The sequence below is a fragment of the Gracilinanus agilis genome, chromosome 6 (assembly GCF_016433145.1).
Source record: "Gracilinanus agilis isolate LMUSP501 chromosome 6, AgileGrace, whole genome shotgun sequence".
NCBI classification, from domain to species: Eukaryota; Metazoa; Chordata; class Mammalia; order Didelphimorphia; family Didelphidae; genus Gracilinanus; species Gracilinanus agilis.
Genome location: NC_058135.1, coordinates 119,147,867 through 119,171,814, shown reverse-complemented (window position 1 = coordinate 119,171,814; position 23,948 = coordinate 119,147,867). Strand labels below are relative to the sequence as shown.

Genomic DNA, 23,948 nt, shown 5'->3' with positions numbered 1-23,948 from the left:
CGTTCAAGACAGAACTAACAGCGACTCTCTGTGCTTCATCTACAGAGTCCTGGTGGTCATTTTGGGCAGTTTCACATAAAAGGATCCTGGCTAAAGAGACGATGTAAAGATTGACATTTAAGGGCATATGTATGAATACACGTAAATGAATATTTATTTCAATATCTCAGTGTTCCATGATTTTATAGGAATAGATATTCCCACATCTGCAAAACCCGTATACATAGAAGGTAGTGTGGGGTTATAGTCAGAGGACTTGTGTTCTTATCTGGGTACCTGTGTGATGTTGGGCAAGTAACTTAATGCTTCTGGGTTTCTGTTTTATCATTTGAAAAATGAAGGTATTGATTTCCATGACCTCTGAGGTCTCCTCTTACTCTAAATCAGTGACTCCCAAAGTGGGCACTACCGCCCCCTGGTGGTGCTGCAGCGATCCAGAAGAGCGGTGATGGCCACAGGTGCATTTATCTTTCCTATTAATTGCTATTAAAATTTTTAAAAAATTAATTTCCAGGGAGCTAAGTAATATTTTTTTGGGAAAGGGGGAAGTAGGCCAAAAATGTTTGGGAACCACTGATCTAGATCTACAATCTTTAGAAAATAGTCTTCTTGTGGTACCTTGGCCAGCCTCATGCTGATAGTCTCTCAGTTAGAAAGGATGGTCCCTGGACAACACACACACACACACACACACACAGAATACATAATTGGGCCCTCATTTGAAGATTTTCATCTTGGAAGGATCTATCAGAACTTGGACTGCAATGATATAACTTTTAAGAATTTGAGGTTCCCCTCTCTGTTGTAATGAAGCCAGAGTGGGAATTTCATGGAAGACACATCTCTATATGGAGACAGAGAGAGAGAGAGAGAGAGAGAGAGAGAGAGAGAGAGAGNGTGTGTGTGTGTGCTAGACAAGAACATCATTTATTCCTACATCACTGCTTGATTTCTCCAATGCCCTCTCTTGAATTAAGTCTACAAAGGGAAGTAACTTGAAATGTTTTCACCTAGATTAAAGGCAATTAGGAGGGGCTAGCTAGGTGGCTCAGTAGTAGAGAGCTAGGACCAGAAGGATGGAAGATCCTGGGTTCAAATCTGACTTCTGATACTTCCTAGCTATGTGACTTCCTAGCAAGTCACTTAACCCTCACCGCCTGACCTTTACTGCTCTTCTGCCTTGGAATCAATATGTAGTATTAATTCTAAGATGGAAGGCAAAGGTTTTTAAGAAAAATAATAAAAATATTTGTAATTAAATTTAATTAATAATAATTATAATTACATAAATATATACATAATAAAATTCTAATTAAAAATAATTTTTATTTTAAATAAAAATAAATAATAAATAAAATGAAAATTATTATTATTATTTATTTATTTTTTTGCTGAAGCATAGGAGGAAAGTATAGCCACTGGCTATCCATGGGTTGTAGGGGGAAAAAGGCAGAAGACAGGGGATGATCTTCAAGCATTACTGAGGTAGAAAAGTCCTCATACTGCCACCTGTCTAGTGATAAGACGTTCAGTTTAGCCAGGCTGGTCCCCAAACAGCAGACGTATAATCAGTCCATTGTTGGACCTGTAGTCAAAGCTTTTCCAGCTTGATAGCTGTCATGGTATGTTCCACCAACAGAGTAGGCTATGTTGTTACCCAGGCTCTCCCCCCTCCCGTGCCACCATGAAGAATCAGATCTAGATATTCTACGAGTGAGCCTAAAAATCTGCATTTAAATTGGCTTATGTTGTCCCGGTTGTATTTCCTATATGCTAAGGAGGCACCAGGGGTACGTGTATAAATGACCCAGCAAGCTCATTTCCTGGGGAGGAATGAGCATATTAAGTTTAGGGGGCCAGGCCTCATCTTCCTCTCTTGGCTCTGGGGTTCTGTGCCCGCAGAGAGAGCTCCACGCTCCCTGTCTGTCAGCTCGCTCCAGTTGCTGCCGCCTTGGCTGCGGAAAAGTAACATGAGCCCAACAGCTTTCTAGCCACACCTCAGGCTGAACTAAGTCCCAAAATAATTATGCTTCCCATGTAACTTCGTGTTGTTTGGAATAGGGTGGTAACCCCGACTGGAGCCAACATCCATCCCAAATATCCTAGCTCGGAAGCACGTGTTCAGTCATCGCTAACCTTTCCTTTCCTAGCCGTGGCGAGGGCTAAGTTTAGAGAGCCATTAAAAAACCCGTCTGTCATCGTCAACAAAAAGCATTGATTAGAACATGTGCTGATTTCTATACATAGCAAACAGTCATGGGACCTGCCTCCAAAGAGGTTATGACTTAGAATAGATGGCCTGAGTTTCCAAAGAGACACCCAGGCCCAAAGAATGACAAATACATTTAATAAAGCATATGGCCATTATTGAGTATTTACATGACGTGAAAATGGGAAACTTCCAAAGTGAATTAAATGTGTTTTTTTTTTATTTAGGGACAGGAAAAAAAGGAGAGCTAGGGTTAGAAAAATTGGAATAATAACGTTTTGTGTACTTTATAAGTTAACAAAGTGCTTTCCCATATATGAGCTCATTTAATCTTCCTGCTCACCCTACGGGGGAGCAGCTACACGGTGCAGTGGATAGAGTGCAGGGTCTGAAATTAGAAAGATTCAGCTTCTTGAGTTCAAATCTGGTCTCGGACACTTACTAGCTGTGGGACTCTGGGCAAATCACTTAATCCTGTCTGCCTCAGTCTCCTAATATGTAAATGAATTGGAGAAGAAAATGGCAAAACACTCCAGTACCTTTGCCAAGAAAACCCCAAATGGGGTTACAAAGAGTCAGACATGGATGAAATGGTCAAACAACAAAAAACCCTGTTCCACTTAACCGGTCAGCCTGGAAGTAGCCCTCTTGGAATACCCACTTTTAAAATAAAGAAACCGAGGGGGGCAGGTGGGTGGCTCAGTGGACTGAGAGCCAGGCATAGAGATGGGAGATCCTGGGTTCAAATCTGGCCTCAGACACTTCCTAACTATGGGACCCGGGATAAGTCACTTAATCCCCATCACTTTAGCCCTTACTGCTCTTCAGTCTTGAAACCAATACACAGTATTGATTCTAAGATGGAAGGTAAAGGTTTAAAAAAAAATTGAGGAAACTGAGCTCCAAAGAGGGTAAGTGACTTGCTCAGGTCATACAACCAGTAAGTAGCAAAGTTGGTTCAAGTTATTTCAATTCAACAAGAATTTATTAAGCATGTATATATGCATATATAAGCAACAAGAATTCATTAAGCGTGTATATATGCATATATAAGCAACAAGAATTCGTTAAGTGTGTATATATGCATATATAAGCAATAAGAATTTATTAAGCATGTATATATGTATATAAAAGCACCAAGAATTTATTAAGCATGTATATATGTATATAAAAGCACCAAGAATTTATTAAGCATGTATATATGCATATAAAAGCACCAAGAATTTATTAAGCACGTATATATGCATATATAAGCAACAAGAATTTATTAATATGTGGTAGAAACCATGCTAAGTGCCAGGGGCAAAAGACTCAAAGCAAAGCTGTTCCTGTCCTCAAGGAGCTTCAGTTCAATAAGGGGCAAAAGTCATGTATGGAGATCAGCAAATACAAAATGCATCCAAAGTAAATCCAAAATAATGGAGAGGAAGGAAAAGCACTAATGACTGGACAGAACAGGAAAGGTCTCTGGACTAGTCGGATGTCCTCTCCAAACTCCCCCAGCGGATTTACATTTCGCATCTAAAAACCTGGCCGGCCGAAGTGGGAAAGGAGGGGATAAGCAATTCTCCTATTAGCTGATGCCTCACTTAAGGAAAAAACGAGTTGGGGGAAACCTCCGTAATGTCCCCCCCGGAACAGTAGTTAAGGAGTATTATGTTGTGACAGCTGGGCTCTGAGCAAGGGCAGCAGCAACTGTCAAAGACATTGTTCGGGGAGATTGAAAGAACGCGTGTAGATGGTCGCTGTGATCAGCATCCAGAACAGAGCGGTTCCCGTGGGGTCCGAGTGGGATCCAATACAGACTTGGCAGTTATCCCTCCATCGCATCCCCTGGGGGCAAACAGCCCACTGCTCCTTAGCGCTTTCTAATAGGAAGGATTAGAGGGCTCTTTCCAGCATACGTTCCCAATACTACCCTAACACAAAAGAGAGGAAAGACCACATCAGGAATCCTTTCCTTCTCTACCCCCAGCGTGCTTCACTCACTCCCGCTCCCACACATTCGCTCCCTTTTGCTTCTAATGCTTTTCAGTGTTTTGCTACGTATCTAACTATTAGCCATCTTTGAAGAACCAACTCAAGCCCCAGCTTTCCATGAAAGCTCTGCTAACCACGCCAGAAGACATTCCTTTCTCCCTCCTTTGAACTCTTATAGAACTAATGGCTTGGACCCTTCAGATGACCCTTAATCATAGGCTGCCTTGCATTATTCATTTCCTCGTAGTTAAGGGTCTTCCTCCTGACCCAATAAACTAGAAGATTCTCAAAGTTGCTCCACTCTAGCCGTCTGATACATCTTTGTATTCCCCGTGAGCTCTAACCAGCACCGAGTAGACTTTCAATAAATAATGCTCAAATGAGCAGTCATCAGTTTCCCCTATTGGGATATGGAGGGAAAAGGAGATATAAATGGAGATAAGATTTGGTCTCTGCCCTCCTGGAACCCTGAGACCATCAGGGAGGCATAATAAATATATAACTAGAGTACAAAATAATATGTAGCAATTTCTCTGACTTTGCTCTCTCGGAGCAAAGCCGGCTACAGTTCCCCCCTCAGAATTCCATAGAATTCCAGAGCAGGAGCGAGTGAAGCATGCTGGGGGTAGAGAAGGAAAGAATTTCTAATGTGGTATTTTCTCTTTTGTGATTAGGAATGTGAGGTATTGTGGGTGGCTTTCTCTAATTCTATCAACTTGGGCCCCCATTATGGCATATTCCTTCCTCTGCCGTTAGCTTCAGTCATTAACACTTAACCAATTAGCATCAATTAGCTTCCATATAGGGATAATTATTTGAAGATATAACCAGAAAAGGCCGGACACCTACGAGGCACATCCTGCCCTTTACCTTAGTCCCTCAGGAGAGTCAGTTCAGGCCATATATAGCATTGCTTCTACAGAGTCTCATGCTTGGATGAGTCCAGGTCTTTGCCTCCAAGGCTACTACTCTGCAACTCTCTTCTCTCACTAGAATGTAACAAGGAATGAAGAAGTTAGACCAAGAGGAATGGACCTTAGTGGACCAACACCTTTCAAATGTACCCTGTTTCTAGTTATACAACCAATGAGCAAGATTCCTGCTTCATCCCCTGACTAGCAGAGTCTCGAGAGCCAGCTGTAAAACATGCACGCATGCTTCAAGTCTTTCCAAGGTGTTTCCATTATATGTCATCATGATTCTACAGGTAGACTCCCCAGCCTCTTCGATGTGGGGGATTCCTTCAGCTCCTAATTTTAAGCACATTGTGAGTGCTGAAGAGATGCACAAAGAAAGTACGATGGGAAAGGAAAGAGGAGGAAAAATATTTGCTGATGGGATACAATAGTCAGCTTGAGGAGAGTTTATCTCAGAAATGGCTAGTCTTCTGGGTGTCATGTCTAACTCTTTGTGACCCCGTTTGGGGTTTTCTTAGCAAAGATACTGGAGTGGTTTACCTTTTCCTTCTCCAGCTCATTTGACATATGAGGAAACTGAGACAAACAGGGTAAAGTTATTTGCCTGGGTTCACACAGCTAGTAAGTGTCTGAGTCCAGATTTGAACTCGGAGAGATGAGCCTTTCTGAGTTCAGGTTGGCACTCTATCCACTGCCCCATGTAGCTGTCTCTAATAGCAGCTAGTAAAGTCAATTAAAAGAATACTTCAGAGCCTTCTATGTACAAGAAACTGGAAATACAAAGATATAACTGAAATAGTCCCCGCCATTAAAAATTATATTCTTGAGGGGAAGGGGGAATAACGACATTTTTTTTTCAGGAGGGACAGAGCACTAATAACCAAATGGGTCAGGAAAATGATCATAAATGTCTGAGCTGAGGAGAGAGTACATTCCAAACCTGGGAATAGTTTGCATAAATGCCTGGAGGATAGAGATGGAATTTGGGCAGAGCTTGAGGCACAAGTAGAAGGTCAGTTAGAATCAAGGATTCATCTCATATAGCGCTTTCTTTATTTAGTCTTTCCTTCTAGTGGTTAATACTCTTTCCTTCCTGAAATAACCACATATACAGCTGATTGCATGTTTTATCCCTTATTAGAATGTGAGTTCCATGGGAGCAAAGACTGTTATTCATTTTTTAAAAACAACTGACATACATAGAAGAGGGCTAGTAACTAGTTGTATTGAGCTATTGAAATACTATTAACAAGCAAAAAAAGTTAAATCAGTAGCATAGTTTGTTTTGCCTTGAAAATTTATGCAATGGAAGTGACACAATTAATTTAGAAAAATAATTTCCCAGAAGCACAAATCTCAGGGTTGGAAAGTAACTGAGAGATTATTTCTTCTGACAACTACTTAAACAAAAACAGTGGATCTGACCATTGGTCATCTAACCTCTGACTCAAGTCCTTGTCGCAGATGGAACCCATCACCTCTGGAAGCAGCTTATTCCATTTGGGGGCAGCTCTTCCATTTAGGAAGCTTTCCTGGGCATCAAGCTTTGCTCCTTACAAATTCCACTCACTGTTCCTCCTTCGGCCCTCAGCTGCCAAAGAGATCAAATATAATCACTCTTCAACATGACAGCCTTTTAGGTCCTTGAAGATAATTATCATGTCATGTCACCACTGAGTCTTCCTTTCCCAATTCCTTTGACTAATTCTCATGTAATATGCTTCCTTAAATAAGTGGTGAGCAGGCAGAAGTAGATAACAAATGAGGAGCTCTGAATGAGAGGAGGGGTAAAGGATATCATCAGATAAATGTACGACCAAAAAAGATGGATTGGTCATGTGGTAGGAGCAAGAAACAAAAGTGAAGCCTGTGTGCTCCAATGGTATTGAGAAAGGAAGGAAGTGGACCCTTTTCAGTGAACTTAATGGATGGATATAGACAAGAGGTCACTAAGAAGGTTCAATCAAGAATGGGTTACAACCTGCATCACTGGAAGAAGTACCAACATTGAAGAGATCTTGGTTACAATGGAGTATTAAAGTATATGTTGAACTTCTAATAAGAGCCAAATGCAAATATGGAGAGGCTAGATTACTCTCCTCAACTTTATACCTTTTTTAATTTCCTGCACAGTAACTGAACTGGAGACATTAAAATGCTATTAAACTTAAAGGTATTATTATAAATTATGGTAATAATGGTCATTCAAGCCTTCATCTACTGCTATTCTCCCTGCCTTCCAGCTCTTACTCCCATCAGCCCCCCCCACTCTCAATCTTCTCACAATAGGAGGGGAGCATACCTTCATTTTGAATTTGTATCTCAAACCCACCTGCATTTGACCTCTTTCAAGAATTTATTAAGTGCTCTTCGTTAACTGGGTAACTTTCTCAAACAATTCGATGAGATGATAAGGCCATGGATATTTGTCTGAAGACATTTAAAGGCATTTCTTATGGATCAAAGCACCTCATCAAAGTGCTGGTGCACCTTGGTGTGAGTATACGGCAAATCTCTTGGGTTATTTCCCTATAATTGACAAAATGACAACTCAGACCTTGCTAAAACTCCTGTCCCACTCCTCTCTGCCCTCATGATTTATAAATGCAAATTGATCATGCTTTCTCTCTAACCCTTGGACTTGGACATTGGATTGCAGCAGAGTGAATCTTCATTTTGGGTACTTGGAGGAGGGAATTTTTCCCTTTCCCTTAGTCCCAGATAGTAATTTGCATCAAGAGCATGATGGTGGTAAACATACATTTTCATGTAATCCAAAAGGAGAAAGTGAAGGACATTGATCTCGAATTCCAGTCCTGTGTATTGTAAAACATAATGTTGGAAACTGATTATTAGATGATATTATATTATACCTATATAATATAATATAATATCCTTATTATAATATAATATATTATCCTTAGAATGTGTGTGTGTGTGTTTGAGGGAAGTGGTTTGTGTGATGCTGGAAAATCTCGTGCTTTAGACAGAAACATATTTTTTCTGGGCACTACAAACTTTGAGAAATACTTCACAGGTAATCCCAAATTTGAGATTTCCTACACTGACAGTTCATAGAAGGAAATTTCCTCAACAATATTCTCCTTGGAGAAGAATATGGATTGCCAACATGTCTCCTCATTGGGACCACATCATGATTGAGAGTGCATTAGGAGATCTGGATCTTATTAACCCTACCTGTTATTGCTTTAAGTAGCTCAGACAGGAAGAAAAGTGAATGGGAGTGCTTATTTAATAGCCCCTGAAGTGTATTTACCTTTCAGAGGGAATCCAGTTGGTTCAAGGCTTTACGTTTCTGCTTGTCAAGAGGATCCATTGAGTCCTTTTTGTGGTGGTGAAAAAAAAAAAGCTGTTCCATACCAGATACACCCATTTGTACATTAAGTGACTTACAGGAGTCAAGGGCCCCGTTACCCACATTTGAGGAAATCTAGGCGCAAACTATACCAAAAATTTGTTTATAATATTTCCTTGGAATAAAAGTCTAGGGGAGGAGGTAGGGGTTGGGGAGTAAGCCAAAGGGATAAATTACCCTCTTGGGTTGAGATTCCTAAGATCAACCTGTTCTTCTTAAACCTAGAGTTCTTTCTCCTTTGTCTCAAAATTTTAAAATTCTTTTTCCTGGTCAGATGGAATTCTGTGTTCACTTCTAGGTGCCGTACTTTAGGAAGGATCTTGACAGTAGGGAAACATTCAGAGGAAGACAACCAAGATGGTGAAGCACCTCGAGGCCATGCCATATAAGAATCAAATAAAAGAACTGAAAATTTTGAGCCTGGACAGGGAACCATTAGAGTCGTCTTCAAGTATCTGAAGTGCTGCCATATGGAAGAGGGATTATTCTTGTTCTGTTTGGCCACTCAAGACAAAATTAGAGTGACAGGTAGAAACTGCAAAAAGGAAAATATGCCTTTGACATCAGGAAAACACTTACTGAAAGTTGAGTGATATACATAATTAAGAATGGGCTGCCCCGAAAGCAGTGACCATTAGAGGCCTTCAAGTAGTGTCTAAATAACCACTTGCTATAGGCAGATTCTTTTTTCTTAAATAAGTTGAACTTGATGACCACTGAGGTCCCTTCCAATTCTAAAAGTCTGTGACTGTGATATAATATGCAAAGGCTCAGCTTATTTCATTTAATTATCTCACTGGCTTGTGGAAAGTTGCCTGGACGCTTAGAGATTTTCCTTAGGGTTTTGTCCATCTGGAGTTCTCTTATGAGCAGGAGTTGTTAAGTCACTTCAAAAAAAGTGTTTGCTTTCTGCTTTGCCTGATTAAAAACTTTGTATCACCTCCCTGGGGTCTCACAAAAACGACTGGAAGCCCTTATCTTATTCCCACACCATTCTGTGGGCAGTTAATTAGGAATTGTGTTCTTCCCAGGCTCAAAGGAGTTTTATCTTCTTAGTGCCTATAGAAAAAATTAACATTACTGAATGGAAAAAAAGACATTATGGTCCCCAAAGCTTATGGGAACCCTTCCTCAAAGGTGTGGGGAAAGAGAGAGCCATCCTTTAGCGGGGGACATGAGGTAGAATCAAGTTGAGGCTTCTTTAAGTGAATTGGGGCCTTTTTAATTAACTGGGGGAAGGGGGGAAAGGAAAGAGAATTCAATTAAGGTAGCAATAAGGATTCATGTGCCTGCTCCCTGTACTCACTAAGCAGTGAAATAATGAAACTGTAGTAAGTGATAGTAACCCAGCTTAGCAAAGAAGGCAATGACTGTCTCGAAGATGGACTTTGCTGGCATAAGCCAAGAGGACTCAGTGAGAGCTTAAAATAAAATGGTTTAGGAAATTTGGGGAAAGAACCATAGAAATGGCTGCATCCTTTGCTTTCTAAAACCTTTAATCAAAAGATTCACCTTGGATTTACTTTCTTCCATTGATTTCAGACTTGGGATAGACAAAGGAATTTGATGTTGTTCAGTCATTCTGCTGTATTAGACTTTTCATGACTCCATTTGGGGTTTTCTTGGCAAAGATACTAGAGTGGTTTGCCGTTTCCTTCTCCAGCTCATTTGATGGTTGAGGAAATGGAGACAAACAGGGTGAAGTGACTTGCCCAGGGTCACAGAGCTAATAGGTATCTGAGGCCAGATTTGAACTCAGAGAGATGGACCTTCCTGAGTTCAGGCTTGGCACTCTATCCACTGTGCCACCTAGCTGCCCAATTTAAAGGAAAGGTATCCCCCTCAAAGTATAATTTAACAGAAAAAAAGCCTTTGGAGAAACTTGTCCAAAAATCTCTTCATTGTTTGTCTTAGTGCTTCAAGGCCGTCGAAAATCCTCTTTATGGCAGAGTAACTTGGAATAACATTACTTGTTACTAGCTGCCCTGGCTTAGTGGAAACAGCTTCTCTAATGCATTTCAGACAGTACAGATGTAATGGAGGGTCCAGAAGCTAGGTAATGAAGGTCCTACTGTACCTAGCCCTAGTTTGACCGCATCTGGAGCCCTGTGTTCAGAGAGGGGCACCATATTTTAGGCGTGATGTTTGTGACTGGAACTGAAGGGTAACCAAGATGTTGAGGGGAATGAGAGACAATATTACATAAGGAATGATTATTTGAAGAAAGAATGGATATTTAGCTTGGAAAAATAAAGACATAGAGAATTGCATCACTATCTTCCAGTATCTGAAGGACAATCGGGTAGAAGGAAACTTTTTTCTGCTTGGCCCAAACAACTTCAAATAAGAGTAGAAGTTGCAGAAAAGTAGACTTAAGATCAATGAGGGGAAAGCTTTCTGTCTGATCTGTCTCAAAGTGGAATGAATTACCATCTTAAAAGGGAGTGAGTTTCCCACCATTATCTTATTCTTTAAGTTGGAGGTTGGATGACCAATAACTAGTCAGGAAGGTTGTAGAGGGAATTTCTTTTTGGAGATGAATTGATCTAATATCTAAAGCCTCTTCCAGTTCTCTTGTTTATGTATATATGTTGAGGCTTACTCTCAGAATAGAATATTGAATTTCAGTGAGACATCTTGACATAACTTATCCATAAATATTATACCACAAACCGAGACTGAGGGAAGTCAAGTAATTCATGATGTGCTTTTATATTTCTAACTACTATATTCATAACTAGAGAGGAATTACTGAAAGCAGGGAACTTTTTAAAATTAAAGTATGGTTCTTCAAACTGCCAAGACATCATTTTCCAAAACTTTTTCTTACAACTATCAATAAAGGTTTCATAAAGAAAAAATTGACATTACAAAGAATCATCAATTTAGAGTTAGAAGTGATCAAACAGATCATCTAGTCCAAACTCCACATTTTAAAATAAAGAAAACTAGGGCCCAAGATAACATCATAGAAGTCAGATTTTGTACCAGGGTTCCCTGACTCTAAAACCCAGTACTCTCTTCACTGTCGTATATAGCAAACAATATTCCCCTCCTAAAATATTAACTATAAAATTATACATTAATGCACATGTTACAATTTAGAAGCACAAAAATCCCCAAATAACTGAATTAAAGATAGTAAAGCCAATGGGGGCAGCTGGGTGGCTCAGTGAATTGAGAGCCAGACCTAGAGACTGGAGGTCCTAGGTTCAAGTCCGGCCTCGGACACTTCCAGCTGTGTGACCTTGGGCAAGTCACTTGACCCCTATTGCCCACCCTTACCACTCCTGGGCCAAGGATGGTCCCTAGCCCGGATGAAAAAGGAGGAGGGTTGGGCGTGGGGCTAGCAACCCCACTCTGTAAAAACTACATCTGCTAAAGAAACTGCAACCTAAAGTAGGGGCAGCTGGGCTAGCTCAGTGGATTGAGAGCCAGGCCTAGAGACGAAAGGTCCTAGGTTCAAATCTGGGCTCAGACACTTCCCAGCTGGGTGACCCTGAGTGACTGTGTGACCCATTGCCTACTGATTGTCTACTGATTGTGGCCCTATGCTCCTAGAATGGAGTCCCAGGATAAAAAAAAAAAAAAAAAGCCTATTTGGACTGGCTAGAATTTTAATGCTTGATTCTAATTTCTCAATTACTAATCCAATGCCCACTGTCCAATTTGAAAGAAACAGATTCAAAGTTAAAATCCTACAATTTAATTCAATGCTGTGAAGGGTTTTGCATTGGAACAATTTCCCAGGGACTTGAAAGTGTGTTAAAATTAGCTGATCCAACTAAAACATCATACTAAGCTGATTGTGACAACCAGTGCAACAACTCATTTCTGAAGTAGAAGAGAAAATGGAGCCAAGAATTTACATGCCAACCAAATTTGATGGAGGAGAAAAGGCTGATCAAAACTATTCCTTAACAATTAATAAAACAATGAAGTTTAATTACAGTCTCCGAGTCACCTTCCAGCTTAAATATTCTACAATTCCAGTGAAAATGGGGGATTTTCAACACATAGGAAATCAATCTCCATTGGAAACCAGCCAGTACCTTACAGCTCTTATCAAACAGGGGTTGACCCTTTCTTTATATTTGAATCCTGCTACTATAGTACCTGACACACAGTAGGTGCTTAGCAAATCCTTGTTGATCGATTGATGGATCATTTTATCTCTCTTCTCTCTCCAAATTCCTATACAACATGCTCAATCACATATTCACAGACACAAATCCAGAAGGCTCAATTAAACATCATTTATTTTTATTTTTTAAACTGTCAACCCATATAACTATCTCGCTACTCGTCCACAAAATTGAAATAAATCTTTCTCACACTTACTGTTGCCACATTAGTGATACATCAAAGCAAAATGTCCGGGGGAAAATGTTTCCCAAATTGCCTTTATTCTTATTCACATTTAAGGCCCACGTTAGTTATAGTTAAAAACTTTAAGTACTGAAGTCTTTTGGTGTAGAAGAAAGGTTAACTCGTGATTTTTCTCTAGTGATATTCTTTGGGATTCATTATGTTATGAGGGCTCATTTTTTAATTACTGTTTTTACTTGCACAGACCTTCAATTCCTTGACATTCAGTTTTCTCTTCCAGCTCCTAGGCTGCTCCGTTTTGCTTGCTAGAACAAAACACAAGATGGATATAATTTGGCACATTCTTACTGGGAACCTGAAGCTATCACTGAAGGACTAAAAAATTCTTTGCCGGGTAGAGAGAGATACAATGAAGCATAGTACTTGATTACCAAAAAATTAAATGCCAATTTGGCTCCAGAAACACATCCACATCTTCATTCATTAGCCCAACAATAGCCTTAAGGATGCTTCTTCCTCATGCTTGGAGTTCTCTGCCCATCCTTCATTAGGGAGCAAATCAAAGACAGAGAAGAGGAGGTCTAGTGCCCTTAGTAGCAGTTGAACACTCTGCATGATATACTGATAGCCATGCAACTTAAAGAAATCTAAAGCAGGTCCCGCAGCACATTGGAGAGACTCTCTCTAGGAGGACATGTGGGAACATGTGAACAAGAATTGCCCAGAAGAGGCATATATGGATGGTTTTCAATCTGGATCCTTAGAGGGAATGCCCCATCTGGATGAAATCAGAGTCCCATCCAAGTATTAGGGCCAGAAATATGAAAATCCAGAACAAGCCAAGTTTCCTCAAGAATATGATCATTCAGAACTAACTGAGTTAAATCAAGAAGGAATCATGCCAGACAAACCTCATTTCATTGTGCAGAAGGGATATTAGATTGAGACATCAGAGGAAGGTTAGAGATATACTTTTCCTGGATTTCAGCAAAGATTTTGACAAATTCTCTATGGCTAACTTTGTGAACAGGGTGGTGAGGCATGGAGTTAATGAATTTTTATTGTGTTTAAAAAAAGTAAAAACTATTCTTAGCTAATGGCAGTATAAAAACAGGCTGCCAGCCACATTCAGCTACAAGCCAGATTTGGTTACTCAATAGTTTGTCAAAATCTGGATCCAAAAGAAAATTAAGTTCGTGGATTCCGAATGGGTTGAAAAATTAGTTATTGGTGCATCAGTGTTAACTTGGAAATTCTCTAAGAGAATGGTCCAGGGAGCTTTACTGGACAATGTACTATTTAATGTTTTAGTAATAATTTAAATAAAAGAATAGATGTCATGTTTCTCAAGTTGTCAAATGAATCAAACATGGGAGAGATAACCGAGACTCTGGATGATAGATCCAAGATCTAAAAAGTTCTTAACGGGCTAAAACAGAGTGCCACATTCATCAACATCTTCTCATCCTGCAGAAATCAGATTAAAATGAAATTGGGAAATAATTGGTTTTTTTTTTAATGCAATGCAATGCAAACTGGATACTGTTAAAATTTGTGATTTTCTAAGACATCATGTGGAGACAAGGATCTATTTCTATCTGAGTTTGACATCACCAGCCTAAAATATTGGACTTATAAAATTAAATTTAATGGGGATAACTATAAATATATGCATACATTCAAAACAATCAGTTTGACAAACAGGATAATTAGAATAGTTCACCATACCACCAACAGTATGTTAATTAATGTGTCTATCTTTCATAGTCCCACCAACATTGGCTATTGACATTTTTTGGTCTTTACTAATTAGCATGGTATGAAATAAAATCTTGGCTGTATTATTTTGAATTTCTCCTACTATCAGTGTGTTGGAGCATGTTTTTATGCTGTCAGCTAAACATTTATTTGCTACATTAGTGAATTTTGCCACTTTTTCTCATAGAGAAAGCTATTTATCTAGCATGTGCTCCCAAATTGGGAATGCTCCGATTATAAATGAGAACTACCCAAGTATAGAGAGGCTTATCCCCAGAAAATTGGCTACTAGATGCAGTTTTAATCAAGGTAATACAGAAAACAGATTAGAAACACATTGGAAAGAATTATGCAAGAAAAATGACTAAATTAAACTTGGAAAAAGGATTGATGGAAAGGCATGGAAAAGAGGCCTGTATACAAGATAGGCATGTATAGATCCATGCTCTTCGACCAGTGATCATACTGCTATTTATACTCCAAGGAAGTCAAGGATGGAAACAAAACACATATATAGGTAGCATCCTCTCTCAGTTCACTTGCCCAACTTACATTTTCTCTTGAGGAAAGAGTCCCCAGGTTGGTTGACTAATATAATTCTTATGTTTCTATCAGGTAGACCTAAAGGTCTATATTTCTTTCTTTTTTTTTAAACTCTTACCTTCCATCATGGAATCAATACCGTGTATTGTTTCCAAGGCAGAAGAGTGGTAAGGGGTAGGCAATGGGGGTTAAGTGACTTGTCCAGGATCACACAGCTAGGAAGTTTCTGAGGTCAGATTTGAATCTAGGACCTCCCGTCTCCAGGCCTGGCTCTCAATCCACTGAGCTACCCAACTGGCCCCTAAAGATTAATTCTTACATCATGGAGTTAAAGGAAATTCTCTTGATAGTTTCTATGTTGAGTTATTGATTCAATTAAGTTGCCTACAAGAAATTGGGGTATAAGTGGAACCTCAACCATAGATACCCCCAAATATTCATAATAGCACTAATTATGATATCAAAAAATTGGAGAATTGATGAAAGGACTACTATATCAGTGATGGGCAACCTTTTGAGCTTTGTGTGTCAAAATTCGCCAAAAAATCGAGCATAACTCGGGTGGTGTGTCACTTTGAGAGAAAATGATAATTTCATGATATTTATAGTTTAACAAAAATGTGTAATGGTAATATATAACTGTATTTAATAAACCAAAATAGGTAAATTACTATAGGCAGAATTGTCATCTATAGTGCACAGAGTGTCTACACTGCACTACAGCAAATGTTTCATCCTCAGCATGCAGCCCCAGACTTCTCTGTATGCAGCCGCGTGTCAACGAAAATGGCTACGTGTGTCAGTGCTGACATGCATGTCACAGGTTTGCCATCACCGTGCTATATGAATGAAGTCATATTTCCTGAAAAATAACTTTTCATTTAGAACCAACTTTGTAGATGATATCAATATGGAATCTCTCATCAGAATGCCTCTGAAGAAAAGAAAGTCCACGGCAGTGAGTCCCAGTCTTCTAGGAGTTGTGACATCTTTTCATCTATATATAGTATAGGGCTGTGAAATTTTGTGCCATCAACATATATAAATAGAAATGCATTGTTTAAAAAATAGCTTGGAAAAAATGTCTAGCCTAACTATCAGAAGTATAAATTAAAAAAAAAAACCTTTGAGTTACCACTTCATAACCATGGAATTGGCAAAACTTATCTAGAGAAACAGATATACTCAATCATTAATGATAAAAACAAATACTTTAAGAATAATTCTGGAGGACAACCAACAACTTTTTATATGGTCAAAGTTACTAAAATGATAATTCCCTTTTTATTTAACAGAGACAATTATCATAGACAGTTAGGTGAGTCTGTGGACAGAGGGCTGGGCCTGGATTCAGGAAGCCCTGGGTTCAAATCTAATCTAAGATACTTACTAGGTGATCCCAGGCAAATCACTTAACCTCTGTCTCAGTTTCCTCAGTTGTAAAATGGGGATAATAATAGCACCTGCTTCCCAAGGTTGTTGTGAGAACTAAATGAGATGTTTATAACATGCTCAGTACAGTGCCTGACACACAGTAGGTGCTATATAAATATTAGCTACATTATTATTATTATTATTATTATTATTATTATTATTATTTCAGGTGGTAGTTCGATGACAAAGGACTTTCAATGCCAAACAGGACAGTTTGCACTTAATCCAAGAGGCAACAGGTAGCTCCTGGAGTTTTTGAGTAGAGGAGTGACATCAGAACTGTGCTTTGGGAATATCACTTTGTAGAAAGGAAGGGAAGGAAATAATGTTTCTACAGCTGCTACTATGTGCCAGGCACTGTGCTAAGAGTTTTTTACAAATATTATCTCACAGCAATTCTGGGAGGTAGGTGCTATTATCATACCCATTTTGCAATTGAAGAAACTGAAGCAAACAGATTCACCCTGGGACACAAGGGTAGAAAGTATTTAAGGCTGAATTTGAATTTAGGTTTTCTGTGTAGAGTATGGATTGGAAAAACAAGAAATTTGAGGAAAAGAGACCAATTGGATAGCTATTTCAAAAGGTAAAGTTAGGTAAGAATTGAAAAGGGTCTCAGCTGGAGTAGTGATCCTGTGTGTGAACTATTAGGGGAGATATTGTGAAGGCAGAAATAGCAAGACATGACCACGTGGCACTGGTCCTGGAGTCTAGGAGATTTGAGTTCAAATCCAACCTTTGACACTTACTAGCTATGTAATCTTGGACAAGTCACTTACCCTCCTTTTCCCTCAATTTCCTCATATGTAAAAAATGTTAATAATAGCAGCAACTTCAGGGTGATGAAGATTAAATTCTATTTGTAAAGTGCTTTGCAAACTATAAAACATCATGGCGGTTAGTGATGGTGACAACAATGATGATGATGATGATGATGGGAGGTGTTACAGGAAAATTGTAGATTAGGATTTATTATAGTTAGTGCAAAAGCAGACCAGGCAAATTATATATAATTATATATGATTGTCAATTATATATAATATGTTATATATAATCTATAATCTAACTATAATAAATCCTAATCTATAATTTTCCTATAACAGCTGAAAAAGTAAAGAATCATGGATGCCTTCACAGAGTCAGCAAATCTCAGAGATCCTCTAGTCTAACCCCTGCCCAAAACATATCTACACTTTCCCCAGACAACTTTCACTTAACCATCTACAGCCCCAGAGGGCAACCTATTTATTCTTTGGACACTTCTAACGAAGTTGAGAAATCTTTCCTTACATGATTCCAGGTCTGCCTCTCTAAGGCATTGGTGGGAGAGACCAGGAAGGACAATGGTAATCCCTCTTCCCCATGACCCAGTATTTGTTTTTCCATTTTAATGCTCAACCTATAAACCTATCTCAAGATAAGAGAATTTATGTATGATCTTTTTCTTTGTCTAAGGAAATGCTTATTATATTTGGTTTTGTAAATTCTGGAATAAAAAAAAGGAAAAAAATTTAAAGATAAGAGAACCTACAATAATAAACAACGGAAGGTGTTTCCTTGAGTCTCAGCTAAAATTTCATCTTCCGCCAGAAAGCTTCCCCTATTCCACTTAATTCTAGTGCCTGCCCTCTCTAAATTAGTTCCCATTTATCCTGTATAGCTTGTTTGTACATATTTGTTTGTTGATTTTTCTCCCCCTAGACCGTGAGCTCCTTGAGGCCAGGGACTGACTGTCTTTTGCCTCTTTTTGTATCCCCAGTGCTCAGCACAGTGCCTGGCACATAGCAGCCACTTACTATTGCACTGGACAAGGTATGATAAATGAGAATATAGTTATTTCAATTCAGAACTTCTTGAATTCCTGAAGAAAGATAACAGTGGCTGAGCTCCTTAGTGCATTCCTTGGAGACTTGCCTTTGGTGCTTTGCTGCTCAGCATTTTTGTCTATGACTTTGGGAAAGGCAGAAAGGGCATACTTATCTGATCTCCAGGTGACCCGGTGCTGGGATGATACTTAGCTCATTCTGTGACAGAACAAAAAAAAAGGGGATCTTTTCAATCTAGAACAACAAACTAAATCTATGAAGAAATTGAACATGGATAAATGTAACCATAAACTTGGTTTAAAAAATATGTGTGTGCAGAATAAATATGTAAATATTAAGTGTATGTAGGTGTAATATGATGATAGATAGGAAATATGATATATATGATAGATATATATATATGATAAAGAGGAAATAATTTAGAGAGGGCAGACACTAGAATTAAGAAGGATAGGGAAAGTCTTCCCATAGAAGATGAGATTTTAGTTGAGACTTAAGGGAAGCCTGAAAGATTCTCTTATTTATTATTATGGGTTCCCTTATCTTAAAACATCTAAAGTTGTGTGTAAACACACATGAATATAAACATATACAAAATACATAAATATATGCACACACTGTCCTATACAAATATAGAAGGCTGGGAATACATAGCTAGATAAGAAATTTGGTGGAAAAGATCTGGGCTTTTTTTAGTGGTCTGTAACCTCAACATGAGTCAGGGTGACATTTTAATTAAAGATAGAAAACCTTCATCTTCAATGTGACTGATCGGTCTTGTTGGGGAAGTTGTAAGAAGAATTTTGGATCCAGTAGGATTTAGACTAGGTGGCCTGTGACGTCTCTTCCAGTTTTTAGTTTCTATGGCCCATCTTATAACAACATAGGATGATGCAGAACATTAAGGATTTTTTTTAAGTTTATTTAGAATTGGAAAGGACCTTAAAGATTATCTGACCAATCCTTTTCTTTTACAGCAAATTGAGACCTGAAAAGGTTTAGTGCCCTAGCATTGGAAGTAAATAGCAAAGCAGGCTTTGGATTTTCTGATTCAAAAGGGACTTTCGACTGCCAAGTCAAGGCTTTTTCTCTGAATTTTAAAGCGTTAGTCATTCTCTCATTTATTTTACAAGTCATATCTTATTTTATAATGTATTACAACTTATGGAATTCCTTCCACCAAAGGAAATTAAGGATGAATCTTCAGAAGTTAGAGTAAAACCTTTAAAACAGAAATTCCTTTACTGTATTGGTCACAATGAAGAGAATAAAAACAGGATTATATGGAATGGTCTAGAATAAGGTCCTAAGGTGAACTACTTGTCATTATAATGTCCTTTTCTATTCCAAGAGAATATAAGCTCTTTGAAGACAGAGGTTTTCCCCACTTCCTATATTTGTGTTCTCAGCACCTTAATAAATAGTTGTTAAATTGAATACAAAAATAATTTGAATAATTTTTTTTCTGACTCACAAACTAGCTCCCAAAGGGTCACAGAAAGTGTACTGGCAGGCTATGCATTTTATAGGAGAAGACGGTGTATGACTATTTAAATATCCATTCTGACACTTAGTGGATCTTTGTTGCCACCAAGTGATGAACTAGATCCAAATGTGAATGTGAATGTTTAAGTTCTAAAATCATTTGTAAAATTATTCAAGAAATATAAATGACTAATTTTCTCATTTAAAAAATAACTTCTTAATCCTAGTAAGTTAGGGCTGGACTACTGAATGTTGAAAGAAAAACAAATTTAGTTTATTCCCTACAGTCAGCTTTGAATAGGTAGAAAAAAAATTCTAAACAAAAATTTCTATTGTTTTGACAGGATACTTCAGATTAGCTTCATGTATGTTGGCCAAATAGCCATGGATAAACTTTTAAAGCGAACAATGAAGGAATATTTCCTTACACAGTAAGAGTCTTAGTAAAATTCAGCCAGAATTTTGGAAGTGCAGCAAGTTACATTATTCCTTCATTTCATCATGTACTTTAGGAATGGATATATCCTTTACCATTACAAGACAATCAGTGTGACTATCACTATTCCAAGGAAAATTTAAACAAATATGTTAGAATCTGCACATGAGTGACTGACTAGATAAAAATATAGCCGATATATTCAAATTTGTAAAAAAAATACCCTACATTTTTCATCAAAACAAAAAAAAATTGTTTAGATTAAAAAGGTATTAGCAAAATTAGAGAAGTATCTAATAGGATGTGAGATCTCGTTAATAAATAAAAATGTTTGTGTCATGTATATTTTACAAATTTTAGCACATTTTATGTGATGAAAGTTGTATTACCAAGCATATTAAATACTATAAGGGTTTATTACAATTTCTAATGCAGATAATGCACAATCTTTCTGTATTTACATTTAACTTAGGAGGGAAAAAGCCTTTTCAAAGGCTATACCTCCACTACAAGTTAGAGAAATCAAGAAGACACTGTGGGGTCTTTTTCTTTCATATGATCCCTTATTTACAAATGACCCTTTAAATAATGTGAGGCAATATATGTTATATTTACCATTGTCAGCGTGCTCACCTTGGATATTTTCACAAGTATATGAATTGCTGCTTTTCACAATTATTTATAAAAAAATATCAGAAATCCCTAGGGAAAAAATCAGGCTATTTGGTAAGCCAAATAAATGACCCATCTAGTCTTATTAGACTATCTGAAGAGGTCAGTAACTAAGGCAAAATTGCCTTCTTCACAAAAAAAAAAAAAAAGCATACATTACTACTTACATACATTGTATATGCTAATATATTTATTACTTCTACAACATACACTTGGATCCATTTTTGTTCATGCTTCCAAAATAAGATGCTTTGAAGATAGCTTCTGTTCACCTTAGTTACTGATTCCTCAAAAAAGATCAATTAAAACTATCAGGATCTTAATCTATACTTCTGAAAAGAAATAGAAAAGGGGCGGGGGGCGGGTGTGTAGGTAGCTCAGTGGATTGAGAGCCTGGCCTAGAGATGGGAGGTCCAAGTTCAAATCTGTTCTCAGACACTTCCTAGCTGTGTGACCCTGGACAAGTCACTTTAACCCCCATTACCCAGCCCTTACCGCTCTTCTGTCTTGGAATCAATACACAGTATTGATTCTAAAAATGGATGGTAAGGGTTTAAAAAAAAAAAAAGAAAGAAAATAACAACAATTTAATCTGTAGGGATCTGTGAGTCAAAGTTATCCTCATTTAGAGAGATGTAAACCATATCTCCCAAGTAAAGAGCCTAAGGAAAATATCTCAAATCTATATTGCTTGTTTGAAATTTAAGTTTTTCACTTAATCATCGCACCTAATTGACACATGTTTTTATTCCACCTTTCCTAGGCAGCTTTGTTAACTCAGAGTAAAAGGTTTTTACAATTAAATCACAAGTTCCCAAGACTATATGGTTTTCATTTTTGTTTTCCATTTATATTTTCCATTTATATTCCTCAAATTTTAAAATGGAATTAGGAGAAGTCTATTCCTCTTTAGATAATTTACATTCGATAATTACTTCAGTGATAAACACTGGACGAAATTTTCAAGATCTGCTAAAGAATCATGAAGGGTGTCATTGATTTCTTGACTTCTGAGGAATTTTTTAAGAGTTTCTAAAGCAGTCACTGCCTCCTTTTTCGATGGCAAAAGTAGTTCGGATTCTGGAGATCCACCTTCATCCTCTTCATCAGAAGTATAACAGTCCATTTCATTTGTTTTACCTTCTTTGGTCCATGTCATCTCAGTTTCTGAAGCTGTTTCACATGTCACTAAATCATCATCCAGGGATGCATATTCTTCCAGAGATAAATCTTCTGGAAATTCTACTCCTGCAGCGAGAGCATGGGCAACTAAATCGAGGCCATTTTCAACTTCCACATTTGTCTTACCACTGTCTCCATGTTGTGATTTAAATCCTGCCTTTTCATAACTCTCAACAATAGTCTCTGGGGTTACAGTCCTCCAACATAGATGTAACACATCAATTGCATCTAGAAGAGAGAAAGTAAATTCTTTGCTGCTTTCGACAGAGTCTAAAAATTTCTTGACGAGACAAAATCGGTATTTGACCTTAAGGTTTTTAATAACACCTTGTTTCATAGCTACAAATTTGGAAGATAAAGATGAAGGAAAGAAAACTAGTTGGGTGGATTTTAGATTCTTTACTTCTGGATGTCCTGGTAAAGAATCAAGAAAAACCACAACTCGGCGTTTCTGGGCTTGAAATTTTTCATCAAGCTTTTGCATCCACAGCTCAAAGACTTCAGAGGTCATCCATGCCATTTTGTTTGCTTCATAATCTACAGGCAGTGATTTTACGTTTTTAAAACAAAGTGGGTTTTTCTTTTTCCCAATAACAAGCAAAGGAAGCTTCTCTGAGCCATCCATATTTGCCCCGACCACTAGAGTCATCCTTTCTTTGTTTAGTGTTCCAATTGAACATGCTTCCCCCTTAAATGCAAAAGTATTAGCAGGCAACAATCGATAGAGCAAACCAGTCTCTTTTATGTTAAATATATCTTTGGGGTGATAATCACTTAAATAATACGGAAGGACATTCTGCGCCCAGACAGTGGCAGCATCTACAGATGTTGCTGCAGTTTCTACATGCTGAGATCTGAATACTAATCCATATCTTGATTTAAAGCGGTCTAGCCAACCATTACTGCACTTAAAATCACTATGACCCAGTTTCTGAGCAAAATCGTTAGCTTTGAGACGCAACATTGGACCATTAACTGGTACATTTAGACACTGGGCAATTCGATACCACCTCATTAATGCCTCCTCCAGATCCGTGTAAAAAGCAGTTCTGAGTCTTTTTCTTTTGGGATCAAATCTTAAAGATTCAAAGGCTTCTAGTACCTTGTCCTTATTCTTCATAATTGAAGATAGTGAATTTTTCTTTATTCCATATTTGGCTGCAATCTCTGCTTTTTTCTTACCACTTTCTACTGCATTGATGATGTCAATCTTTTCTTCAATAGACAAACTTTTCTTTTTCCTCGTTACAGGGAGAGGTAAGGGATGCACTGAAGCCTCTGCCATCTCATCCAGTGTTTCTGAAGAGATTTCTTCTTTTGCTTCTCGTTATCTACTTCCTTTGACAGTTTCCAATACGGCACAATCTGATGCAGTCTGTCACACCACAAATGTCAAAATATGGCAAGCATCTAAAGTATCCAAGCAGTCATATAGATACTCCCAGGGATTAATATAAGAATATCTCATTTAAAATTACTTGGGTTTACTAAAAGAAAAATTGTAATCAGGTTAACAGACTTATTAGGAAAAAAGTCTTCTCTGTAGCAACTGGAGGTCAGTTTTTAGTTCAAACGAAATGCCAAAAGTCAAACAAAAATAGAAATCTCATTATATCAAACTTGTCTGGGCCTGCTGATATATTTTTGGAGCGTCAGACCTTTAAAGATTTTTTACTTTATTCACAAATCTTCCTTGTTTCTTTTTAATTGACTCCTTAGAACAGTTCAGAAATAAAGGGAAAAACACTTCATAACAAAATTATTGTTATGAAAAACGTTTTAGTTAGTTTTTCTTATCTCT

The 23,948-nt window shown here is 37.9% G+C and overlaps 1 protein-coding gene across 1 annotated transcript; it reads right to left on the bottom strand.

Annotated features, from left to right (window-relative positions):
• Positions 1-21,896: 21,896 nt before the first annotated feature.
• TIGD4 (tigger transposable element derived 4) lies at positions 21,897-23,432 on the bottom strand. The gene has a single exon (XM_044680546.1). It carries the CDS (start codon positions 23,430-23,432, stop codon positions 21,897-21,899), a length of 1,536 nt encoding a protein of 511 aa, XP_044536481.1.
• Positions 23,433-23,948: the final 516 nt, after the last annotated feature.

Excerpts from the sequence above, each read along its gene's own strand:
- TIGD4 (XM_044680546.1), bottom strand. The coding sequence starts at position 23,432 with ATGGCAGAGGCTTCAGTGCATCCCTTACCTCTCCCTGTAACGAGGAAA.